The 12982-nt window shown below is 42.4% G+C and overlaps 1 protein-coding gene across 1 annotated transcript in view; it reads left to right on the top strand.

Annotated features, from left to right (window-relative positions):
* The window catches only part of LOC126454999 (lachesin-like), a 1180169-nt gene extending 1167540 nt beyond the window's left edge, over window positions 1–12629 (top strand). Inside the window, exons 11-12 of the mRNA XM_050091142.1 lie at window positions 12020–12118; window positions 12607–12629. Of these exons, the coding sequence (XP_049947099.1) occupies window positions 12020–12118; window positions 12607–12629 (122 nt within the window). The remainder of the gene's footprint in view (window positions 1–12019; window positions 12119–12606) is intronic.
* Window positions 12630–12982: the final 353 nt, after the last annotated feature.

Raw genomic sequence — 12982 nt, forward strand, 5'->3', positions numbered from 1 at the left:
TGAGTGAGTTTGCAATTATGATTATTTGTGACACAAGTCGAATCTTTTGGTTGCACTGACATAGAAGCTTAAATTTTTACAGCACCAAGTGATCCTAGACGTTAGTATTTGACATAAAATTCGACTTGATACATCTACCTTTCCCGTCTTAACAGTCGGCACTGCATTGAATTAGAAGCTGAAATTTTTAATATCTCCAATGGACTGTAGACCTTGGTTTTTGACATAAATTTCAGCTTCACACCTCTATCCGTTCCTCCGAAAAGGGTGTCTTAACAGAAGTGCAGACAGACAGACGAGCAGCAAATTGCAACAAAAGAAATGTTTTTATGCAATGTAGTTTCCGGAATTTTTCCTTTAATTTTACTGTGAAACCTTTTTGCAAAAAAAAAAAAAAAAAAAAAAATGGTTCAAATGGCTCTGAGCAGTATGGATTTAACTTCTAAGGTCATCAGTCCCCTAGAACTTAGAACTACTTACACCTAACTAACCTAAGGTCGTCACACGCATCCACGCCCGAGGCAGGATTCCAACCTGCGACCGTAGCAGTCACGTGGTTCCAGACTGTAGCGCCTAGAACCGCTCGGCCACCTCGGCCGGTAAACCATTTCGCAAAATTTTATGATTTTAGATCACCGGGAAGGACCCTATAGGTATTGATTAGTGAGTTTACCATCATCAAAATACGTGTGCGTGGCATAAATAGTCGTATCTTTATATTACGTTGACTTAGAGGCTTAAAACTTTTACACCGTCAACGAAACGCACGTTAGTGTTTGACATAAATTTCAACTCTATATATTTCTAACCATTCCTAAGCAAAAGGGTGTTTAACGTACGGTCAGACACACGACAAAAAATCGATCCCATAAAGATTCCGTTATTACAGATTGAGGTACCAACACTAAAAACAGTAAAGTGTAGCTCTAAAAGTATATATAAGAGGACATAATGGATAGAAATTGCATTTGAAGTTTTTATTTGTGCTTTCTACTTGGCATCGACGCATAAATTTGAGAATATAATGGCGATGTGGAACTGGACGCAGCTAGATTCCTAACGCCACGTCCATCGGACCGAAAGCGTGTACAACGTCTCCGTAACGCAGCCAACGTTAAAACAGCAGCGGAAGTGCGACGAGATGTGCTGGGAGCTGTGCATTTTTTAGTCCACACACACACACACACACACACACACACACACACACACATACACACGCACACGCACGCACGCACATTTCCACACAGCCACACGCGTCCATGCAGCCGGCGGTGGTGGAGAACCAGCGGAAGCAGAAGGACATCAGCGGACTAAAAGCCGATATTTGCCATCAGTGTGTGCGCAGAGGAACGCAATGTGACGAGAGGCTGCCGCGGCGGGCTCCGGCTCCAGCTCCAGCTACAGGTACTCGGACCAGCAATTCCAGAGCGGCGGCGTGTAATCTGCGCCGCGCGGAATTCATTCGGCCGCCCTGCGGCAGCCTCTCCCCAGCGTCGCGCTGCTCTTTTCACATTCCTCATTTACCGAAACACAGTCAGCGTCGTCGTCACGTGTCGACGGGCCGCCAGCCTAATGATTTCAATCACAGCGAAAAATGTGCGCACGCGAAATCATGAGGCAGAAAGGCGCTCTCCAGCCACCGTCCGTGAAAGCTTTCACTCGCGCTTACCTGTTCGATAGTGTAACCCTTTAGTCCGTTTCACATAGCTACACGCTTTCGTTCCGAGCGTGACATTTTTCTGTTTTAGCGGTCGTCAATAAACCACTCATACGTGTCTTCGCTTTCTAGTGCACTTATTTTTGTTGCGCAACGAATGCAACGAAAAACGGAGCCCATGAATCACTCAAAATGCTGATTCGAAATTCAGTAAAAAAGAAAATGTTTTCCTTACTCCAGATAAAAATTAAAAGCTTTTACAGCATTGATTCACACATTGCTACATACACCAGCTATAAAAAAATCGCTACTGTGGTATTCAACGCATTAGAATGCCTGCCAAACTGTTTTTATGGGTAACTGTATCTGTTAATTTCCAATTGAGTGGAATTACATGTCGACAGCCTGAACTCTTCATGCTTGCAGTGAACAACAAAACGCGCAGAAAATCACATAAATGATATAAAATTTCGGAGTAGCTAATCAAGCTTCGTTGTAAGAAACATTTAGAAAATATTTTCAGATGAAAAAAAAAACTTGAAGTTGACTAGATATGCAAAATAAAAGCTCATTCATTGTGCATGCAGGGAATGCTCATTTTTCTCTGTTTATTCTATGAAAGTAGCTCATGTAAACATAATTCTTATACGATTTCTTATCAGGGACGTGATATTCACTGCTGCGTAAGTTAGTTTACGGATGTAGAAAGTAATCCTCGGTAATGTTGAAGATATGAGAATGCTCGTAGCTTACGATGTATTGATCTGTCTTTGTGCTTCGACAATGAAAGCTACTTTTCCCACTCTTCAGAAGATAAAAACTACAGGCCCTCTCTGCTTGGCATAAAGACTGTACCGTATATTCGTCCAGAAAAAAATTCTTCAAATGAAACTGTACGCCATTTTATCTTTTATCGATGTAATTATTAATAATATTCTCCCTGAAAGAAGTTTGTATAAAAATATATTGTGCATGTACCATAAAGTCAGATCAATTCGGTTTGGCGCTAATGCAGGTGACCATTCCCAAGCTTAGGAGCTATACGTCATAATTGTCTTGAACTCAGAAGTTGAGCATAAGTTCCCTTAAATTTCACTCAAAGACAGTAATTCTTTAAGAGAATTCTAATTGTATCTTTGCTTGAAAACTAATTCTAGCTTGAAAACTTACCTCCAATGATATTTACCATTTACGGTGCAGCTAACGAGAATAGTAAAAGAAGACTGCTCTTTTGCTGAATTCCGTTGAACTCAATGTTTTGCCACCTAAACTAAATTCTTTTTGTTAAAACTTTGTAACCAGGAAGGGATTTCAACCCTGCAGGACGCAAATAATAAATAACTTCGTATTTTAAATAAACGCATTAATATATAGAATTGTAGCTAAAATTCTTTTTCATTCAATGACTCCTACCATGTTCCTTAGCATTTATTTCCCTGCTCATTCATTGTGCTTTCAGGGAATGTTCATTTTTCTCCGTTTCTTCTAGGAAAGTAGCTCATGTAAACATAATTCTTATACGATTTCTTATCAAAGATGTGAAATTCACTGCTGCATAAAGGTGACCTCTATAAATTACTGGCGGCCGGAGATGCCAAGCGGTTCTAGGCGCTACAGTCTGGAGCCGCGTGACCGCTACGGTCACAGGTTCGAATCCTGCCTCGGGCATTGTGTTATGTCCTTAGGTTAGTTAGGTTTAAGTAGTTCTAAGTTCTAGGGGACTAATGACCACAACAGTTGAGTCCCATAGTGCTCAGAGCCATTTGAACCATTTCTGAAAAGCCAAGCCGAATAACTGCTGGCATAAGGGACAGAGTGGACAAACGCATTAGTAACTTGCGTACTTTGTGAAGCTCTTTCAGTTGGCTGAATCATCCGATTTTCCTGAAATTGTGATAATATATTTGTCAGTCTCCGTACATCACATCTGCGGAATTCCGTCCTAGTCGGATAATTCCTTCGTGGTGAATTCTTTTTTTGTTTTATTTTACCTTTGTTATCCATCCAGTCACTGTCTTCAACTGGCTTCAATACAAAAAGCACTTCAAATTGTTGTTTGCCGACCGTTGTGGGCGAGCGGTTCTAGGCGCTTCAGTCCGGAACCGCGCTGCTGCTACGGTAGCAGGTTCGCATCCTGCCTCGGGCATGGACGTGTGTGATTTCCTTAGGTTAGTTAGATTTAAGTAGTTCTAAGTCTAGGGGACTGATGACCTCAGATACTAAGTCACTTAGTGCTTAGAGCCATTTGAACCATTTATAACTTGTTGTTCGTCTCTGTTGCTAATTTTTACCGTTTTCTGGTCAATACGTGTCCTTACAATATATTATTAATTATAGCTGACAGCGTCTTGAAACGAGATTGTAAAATGGGCATCAACGAAAGAAAAATGAAGGTAACGGAATGAAACTGAATTAAACTAAGCGATTCTGAGGAAAGAATATTATGATTTGTGGCACTGAAAGTAGTCGATGAGTTTCCTGTTTCTGTATAAAAATAAGTAATGATGGGCGAAGTGCAGAAGATGTAAAATACAAGATGCTCGGAAATTCCCGTTACAGACTGGTAGGACTTGTATAGCGGACTGAGTAGATGATATTTCGAATTTTAATCCATATCCGTTTCCGTACTACAACAGTCTGAAAACATGTGAGTACATCTACATCTACATATATACTCCGCTAATTGTGTGTGTGGCGGAGGGCACAATTCGTGTCGAAGTCATATCCCCCCCCCCTCCCTGTTCCAGCGAGGGAAAAACGACTGTCTGTGTGCCTCAGTACGCGCTCTAATTGCCCTTATCTACAAGCTCCGGTTTTAAACTCTAGCCTCCTCCCTCACTTATAAGTCAGATTGACAGTATGTGATTGCATACGCCTAATGAACTTGATTTCGGATAAGGATCTCGTCTCCGAAGAAATGCTGAGCGGCTGTCAGAGAGAACTGTACGACAAGTCGTTCTAAATAACAATGTATTCTAATCCTGTATTTTCTACTTTTCTGCCATCACTAAAAATCGAAAAGCGGTACCTTATGACTCAAGGGGTCAACAAAAAAACAACTTAAATAATACAAAAGTTAATTAATAACGTTACCTTCCCATTGTCTGTCCACAATTTGATAAATAAGGCGGACAGAAATCAATACGTAATCGTTTGTTTGTACGTTTGCCAATGGAAGGTTGACATACGTTTCTGAGAACACGGTGCCTTACGAGACAACAATGAATATAGAAAGCAGCTGTCTTATATCGTTAGTACTCAAATATGTTAATCTGGAATAAGGTATTTAAATTCGTCATTAAAAGGTAAATGGCTAGTGGAGGTGGCTACTTTGTTACGATAGTAATTTATGTACCTCAGATAAACGTTGCTTAGCCGGCCGAAGTGGCCATGTGGTTAAAGGCGCTGCAGTCTGGAACCGCAAGACCGCTGCGGTCGCAGGTTCGAATCCTGCCTCGGGCATGGATGTTTGTGATGTCCTTAGGTTAGTTAGGTTTAACTAGTTCCAAGTTCTAGGGGACTAATAACCTCAGCAGTTGAGTCCCATAGTGTTCAGAGCCATTTGAACCATTTAACGTTGCTTACGTGCTTTTGATTCCTGGACACGGAGAGCTAAGTACTACGAATAAAATGTATTACTATCTTTCAACAGATTGACAACGCTGAAGCCGGCCGCGGTGGTCTAGCGGTTCTAGGCGCTCAGTCTGGAACCGCGCAACTGCTACGGTCGCAGGTTCGAATCCTGCCTCGAGCATGGATGTGTGTGATGTCCTTAGGTTAGTTAGGTTTAAGTAGTTCTAAGTTCTAGGGGACTGATGACCACAGCAGTTAAGTCCCATAGTGCTCAGAGCCATTTGACAACGCTGAAATACGAACTAAGCCACTACCAAACAGCATTATTACAACAGATGCAGGCATGAAATGTGTGAGATTCATTTATTCACTTCTGTAATTTTAAGTTATATTGCTATGCTTTCTTTTCAATCAATTAGCAAGCATTACTTTGCCTCTAAAAATTATTGAACAACAGTGATAAGTTATTGAGGCCTGATTATAACTTACTTTCGATTATATTTTAATAAAAAAAACAGAACTGCCAATGATTTTTAATACTTCCCTTTTAGCTATTTAAACAACGACACTTAGGAATTCACTATCTGGAAGGGAACAGCACCCTGAATAGGCGACAGTGACTGAGAATAGTGACATGATCAGATACCTACAGGTTTTACGTGCAACACTTGCTAATGAAATAAATTTCAATGCAAATATCACTGGGTAACCTCTCATAAAGTTTCTAACGTGAACTGAAATGAACCATAGATAAGTTTCAGATGTTGAACCGTGATTTTCCTTGTCGTCTATAATGCTCCCATTGCTTCATGTAATATTGCGCGTACACCTTAATTCCCAATAATCAATTACAGGGCGGCATCTTGATATTATTGGAGTCTCTTACATCTGCCTACACTCGTCATTCTGTTGTATCTTGCTAACAACAACTGCCTTTCACATACACCCGACAGTAGACGCGACTTGCTTATATTCGCTCTTACGTCACACGTGTAAGTAAGTCTCCTACGCGCTCTGCTCTGACGTCACACTCGTGTCCAGGAACAGCGCTCCTATAGAAGTCTTTACTTTCTGCCAGTGATATTGCTTTTCCTAACCTCCACTAACGGCATTAACCCAGAAGAAATCCATCAAATACGAAATAACATATTACATGTCTAATTAAGGTATAGTATCTAAAAATTTAGAGACGAAAATAATTACATCACATACTATTATTTGGAAAAAGAGGAACATCGAGACTGACAGATGTGATCACAGTTGAAGTTTATTCCGCTGATCAGGGAAACGATACTACGCAGATGATTAGCGTTACAGAACTGTACATGCATTGTGATTGTGGAAATTCAGTACTGAGCAGCGCCACCATGTGCTGCATTCGGAGCCGCTATACATCGTGGAACGGAATCAAGGAGTGCCTGAATATGCTGCTACCTCAAGACGTAGAAGGCAGATCGCGTGTTGTAGGCAACAGTGCTCCAAACTATCACCCTCGTTTGTCCTCTTATGCCACTCAACAATACAGTCTGCCCGACTGCATGCACCATGGAGGCGTCGAACGCGTATGCGGCCTTCACTGTTGGACAATTTGGAGCGGAACTTGTCCGACGACACTACATTTTGCATCTCAGCACGCCAGCAGATGCTCATTGCAGTCAACGGTGTTGGCATGCGTGTCTTCAGTCCAGCCGGCAGAATACGAAGTCAGAACGTCGACGCACACATGTCGGCACTCGTTGCAGTACTCCAGCTTCGCCCCAACGCTTGGACGAAGCTGTTCTGCACGTTACGGACAAGCGGGCACGATGGCGGCCATCTCGCGCTGTGGTCACATTGTGCCATCCTGTATCCTGTCTTTGTTGTTTCCACTGGTCGTTCTTTCCGCTGGTTCCATATACGCCTCACAGTTGAAGCAGTACGAGCCACAGTGTCATGTAACGACAGACCTGCCTAGCGGAAACAAATCATTCTGCCCCATTCAAACATACGCACATGCCGATATCCCACCCTGTGATGTCGGCGAGGCATAGTGGCACTTGGTTACATGTTTCCACTTTGTATGACGGCTTCGCGCATACTGAACGTTACGTAACTCTGATCTCTCCGGCCACACAAAAGAGGGTGCTGCTTGGCCTCTGTCCACGCCATCTCTCTGCCATTTCATTTAGACTTCAGCCATCATTCGGTATTCGGCCTACTCTGCTAGTTTCATTTTATTTGGCTGAATATCGTAAATATATAGGTACTATTAGACCGAATACTGGATACATAAGTAAGATGTTTCGTTATAGTCAGGTAATATGTAAAATGAAAATATTGATTTACTTTATAATAATAATGTTTTTATCTTATAATCATTAAAGTAGTCGCAGTTACATAATCAACTTCCTTATAATAAAAACTAACAAAAAACTAGGTATTAAAAATGTAAATGTGTGTGTTTTGAGGGACATTTTTGAAATAACTTTTCGTGCACTTGAATTTTCGTAATTAAAATTTAGAAACATAGGATTATGATGCAAAATATTTTTTCTGCCTTTTTAGCCAGTAAATTACTCCTTTTCTTCTCGTAGCCATTCCCAGCTCTAGATAAAAGACGCTCTGAAGAAAGACTGCTTCCTGACGTCGACACATACTTTGCTGCAAAATTTACCAAACAAGGAAGTTTATCTTTTCTTGCTTGTCTCCATATCTGTGAGGTGTATTTCAGTTGCAATTGCATTTTTTTTTACTTTCGTTGTCCCAGTATGAGCTGTGTTTTCTTTTCTGCGACCACCTCCTCGTAGCAATCCATAAAAGATGAGTGAATAGTCTCTCTCTTAAACTCTTGGTCCAAATAGGGAACGAATTCGCGCTATCGTTGCTTCTCATTTCACAGTTCATCTTTAGTCTGCCGATCAAAATACTCTGCCTCACTTTTCCTTTTTGCAGTTTAATGGTGAAAGCACCCATTTCAAAGCATGGGGCTAAAGCGATAACCACTAAACGATTTTTACCTGCTGTGATGTCTTCAAATCTTCCCTGTAACCCTTGTTGTATGACAAGCCTCACCCGGCTTAAGTTGGTTGTTAACCATGATGTGCTCGTTTTATAACAGTATCACATTAGTGTAACAATATACGGAATGATTTCAGACGTGCAAGCGTATTGGATAATTGTTGTTTTTGTTATTTCCTGAAATGGTTGTAATAATTTCAAAAGTTGCTCTAATAGCTCCCATTGTACAGCAGTCAGAATGGCAATGTCACAGTCCATTAGATATAGTGAAATAGCCCGTTGTCGTACCATTAGCCTTGCAGGTATGTAATAGATGAAATTCCACCGCGTACTGACGTTTTGCGCCCACTCATGCTTAGGCAGATCCAACTATTTTTGGTTAGTATGCAGCTTCTCCGATGCACTACCTGAATGATTAAAGTGAGTTCCGATCCTCAAGCCTGTAGCTGTCATTTGAGTCACATATGACTTAGCCTCCAGTAAGCCGTTAACAATTAATTGAAGAGTGTGAGTGAAATAACACACTGAGGCCAGCTCTGCATTACTAACAACTTTTACTATCTATACGAAGACAGTAACTTGTTCTCGAAAGAACAGTTACTGTTGATGACCGTGCAGCTTTTTCCTGGAATAAATGATGACATCGAGGTATATCAACAACACCTGTCGGCAGCTGAGGTTTTCAGTTAGTCATCAACTTTTACTATGTTTCGTCCATTATCATTGGTAACGACATGAGTTTCTGCCAGTTGGATGTCTCATAAACTTGCAATTTACTGTAACCTAATCGCTATGTTTTCTGCTGTGTGTTGTCCCTGAAATAGGTTAATGCTCAATACTACCTGTCTGACACTGAATTCACGATGAATAATACGCGCAGTAATACTTAAAAAACTATTCTGATTATGGACGCACGTCCACCTGTCGCATGTCACGGAAATATAATCAGTCGCTCAAAGTAGTCTTTAAATTTTCTCAATCACCTTACGACATATTCCTGGAATTATTCTTGGTATTTTATACCGCACCAAAGCGCTATTAATCAGTTTTCTAAAACCAGTTCTTTCTACTGTATTTAACGGCTCATTGTCCAGTGCTATCATTTAGGGAATTAAGAGATCTTGTTTTTTCCAGGCTTGGGATTATTTATATCCCATGGTTCACGTATGTCAGCGCATTCTTCAAGATTTAGCTGCTTTTCTGATGTCGAAGGTTTACTTACATCTGTATCTTGATCCGCAGTTTCTTGCGCCTTTGGAACCATAGACTTCAACTTACGACGTTCATCCCTGTGTTTATATTTCCAATGATTTATCATTCCTGATGTAGCCGCCTTCTTTCCATAATCACAAACAGAAATTTTTATTTCGCACAATTTACACACAACTTTTCGGATTATTTTTATAGTTCTCGAAATATGTGCATATAGGCGACTCTTTTAGAAGCTATAATTGATCATTATTAGTTAGATCTTAGACAATATCACTTTTAGACAAATCATAACGTAGAGAGTACGATAAACTTTGACAGCTTATTGACGATGCGTATGAAACTAAACTTTCCAACAGAACACGCAGTGCGGTAACAATTGAGCTTGCGGGACTGCCTGGCGTGAGAGGGACGTAAGTACATTTGAACAAACGAACAAGAAACAGACACATAAAAAAATGGCTCTGAGCACTATGGGACTTAACATCTAAGGTCATCAGTCCCCTAGAACTTAGAAATACTTAAACGTAACTAACCTAAGGACATCACACACATCCATGCCCGAGGCAGGATTCGAAGCTGCGACCGTATCAGTCGCGCGGTTCCGGACAGCAGCGTCTAGAACCGCGCGGCCACCACTGTCGGCAAACAAACACATCGATAAAAGTTTTTTTGCCCCGTGCCAGCCAAATACTTTTGCGTAACATTCGGCTGTTCGGCTAGAAAGCCTACAGAATACTCGCTATTCGGAGTTTGGACAAATACACTATTCGTCGCAAGTATGATTTACCTCACTTATTATTATGGTTCCTCTGCCCTATACGTTCTCCTATCATGGCGTTTTGCAGGTCATTCCTCCTGAGTGTTTCATATTTTACAAACAGTAGTGTATTTACAGTAAACATAACTGGCAAAACATTTTAGGTAACACATCTGTATAGGCTGTATCAAAAAGAATAATTCGATTTGGCACGTGTATTTTTATGAAACTAATAAACATATATATTGTATTTCGGAGAATTCAAAACCTGTTTTTTCATACGTCTTCAGAGGTGATCGATATATCCCCCTTGAGATGCACTGCATATGCCAATGCGATATTCAAATTGTTCCCACACAGCAGCGAGCATGTCTTGAGTTACAGCTTCCACAGTTGCTGTTACGCTAAGTCTCAGATCATTCATTGTTGTTGGTAACGGAGGCACATACACAGAGTCTTTTATAAACCCCCACAAGAAATAATCACATACAAACAGGTCCGGCAACCTAGGCGGCCAGTAATGTCATACTGAATCATTTGGTTCAAAGCAACCGAGTCATTGTTCAGTGATCCTTTCATTTAAAATTTCCCGCGCTTCCAGATGCCATTGTGGTGGTGTGCCATCCTGTTGGTAAATGAAGTCGTTCGAATCAGTCTCCAACTATGGAAAAGAAAGTTCTCAAGAATATCTGGGAATTTGTTTCCTGTAAAGTGGACCATATACCTTTCCCGTGAAATTGCACAAAACGTAAAATCTTAGAGAGTCCCTCTCATGTTGTAGAACTTCATGTTGTTGTTCCGTATCCTATATTCACACATTATGACGGTACAACTTTCCACTTAAATAGAATTTTGCCTCGTCACTAAACACTAAGCGTAGAAGAAACCTGCCATCCTCCATCTTGCCAAAAACGAAGTTACGGAACTCCATACAATATTTGTCACCCTTACGAGGAGCTTGCAATAGTAAATTTGGATGTTTTCATGTGTAAACGTCAACGCAACACACGCCAGACGGACATCCCGGGCATGTTGAGCTGTCAAGCGCCGCGCGGGATTAGCCGAGCGGTCTTTGGCGCTGCAATCCTGGACTGTGCGGCTGGTCCCGGAGGAGGTTCGAGTCCTCCCACGGACATGGGTGTGTGTATTTGTCCTTAGGGTAATTTAGGTTAAGTAGTGTGTAAGCTTAGCAGTTAAGCCGCATAATATTTCACATACATTTGAACATTTTTATTGAGCTATCAAGCTCAAAACCGAAAAGATTTCTGCGGACTCCTTGGGAAACAATGGCGGATGCGTTCAACGTCTGTGTCAGACACTCGGGGACGGCCGGGCGATTTGCGTCTACACAAACAACCTGTTTCTCGGAATTGTTCATGCCATCACCTAATGCTCCGTGCTGTAGGAGGGCGTACACCATATTTAGTATGAAAGTCACGCAGTTATTATTGACCCTCACTGCACTAAACGTAAACACAAAACACTTCGTGTTGTCCCGATGTCATTTTTACTAGAAATGAAGTGGGCGCATACTGCTGCTACCTATGGGGAACCATGTAAAACTCTAGAGTTCGCTCTTTCCCCAACAGTACTTTGTTCACGCACGTATCTCAAATAACACAATTGTTAGGCCTATGATCTTTTTTTAGAAATTGGGTGACTCTTTTTGATAGCCCCTATATTATGGTGTCACCAAACGATACACTGAAATAGTCATAATCATTATAAAAACTGTCATCACACTAACATCGTACCTGATCACGAACAGCGACCCCGTGCGTAGGACCCTCCGTTGCTAACACGACGCCCTCCTTGTGTTGCAGCAGGCATGGACGACGACGAGTTCACGCTGGCGTCCCCGGGCCTGCCCACGGTGCGCCGGCCCGCCGCGGCCACCAAGGCGGGCGCCGCCCCCGCGCTGCCGCCGCCCCCGCTGCTGCTGCTGCTGCCGCTGCTGCACGCTCTCACTCTGACGGCGGGCTCCGCCCCCGCCAGCTGACTCGCGACCCGCTGACGGTCGCCGCGTCCGCCTCTCGCCGCCACCGCCGCCGCCGCCGCCGCCGCGCCCCCGGTACAAAACGCGCCGTAACTCACGCCGCTCTTGTGTTCGGAACTGGCGGAGGAGCTCGCGCTGACGAGCGACGTCGCCGTCGACGAGCGCCGGGCGGTGGCTGCGGGTGACAGCGAGCGAGGCTGGCGCTGAGGTCCCGCCACAGAGACTGCGGCCTGGCAGTGCGGCGGTTCCCGTCTTAGGTTACTACTGTCCTTTCGTTGGTTCCGTGCAGGAAAGTTTTGTAATACGTGGTAATTAGAGCTTGATTGAAGCGTGGCTACGACTTCCAAGTGTAAACAAAAAAAAAAAACCATAGCTTGTACTCGTACTATTTATACGCCAACCTTTTTTCATAAGACGTGCAAGGATATGTCTCGTAAAATTTAAGCTTCGGGGAAATAACGACAAATACACTCTCCCTTAGGTCCTCCCGTGTAGCCCAAGCGGTGGCAACTTTTGTTTGTGTGGACTTAAATTTGCTTGCCTACGGAAAGAAATGTACATGACCCGTATACCTACGTTACGCACCTTGGTCCACTAACTTAATTACGAAAGGGAATGAATCTGAACCATCGCACCAAAATTTGGATGAAAGTGACGATTCACTCAATGTATTAAATGATTAGGTGACATTTCAAAATCTATGTAGAGTGTTATAAAAAGTCTAGAAAGAAATGTGAGTGCCAAAGAGATGTACAGTCTAACGATTCATCACTGTATCGACAAGCATGAA

The sequence above is a fragment of the Schistocerca serialis genome, chromosome 1 (genome assembly GCF_023864345.2).
Source record: "Schistocerca serialis cubense isolate TAMUIC-IGC-003099 chromosome 1, iqSchSeri2.2, whole genome shotgun sequence".
NCBI lineage: Eukaryota > Metazoa > Arthropoda > Insecta > Orthoptera > Acrididae > Schistocerca > Schistocerca serialis.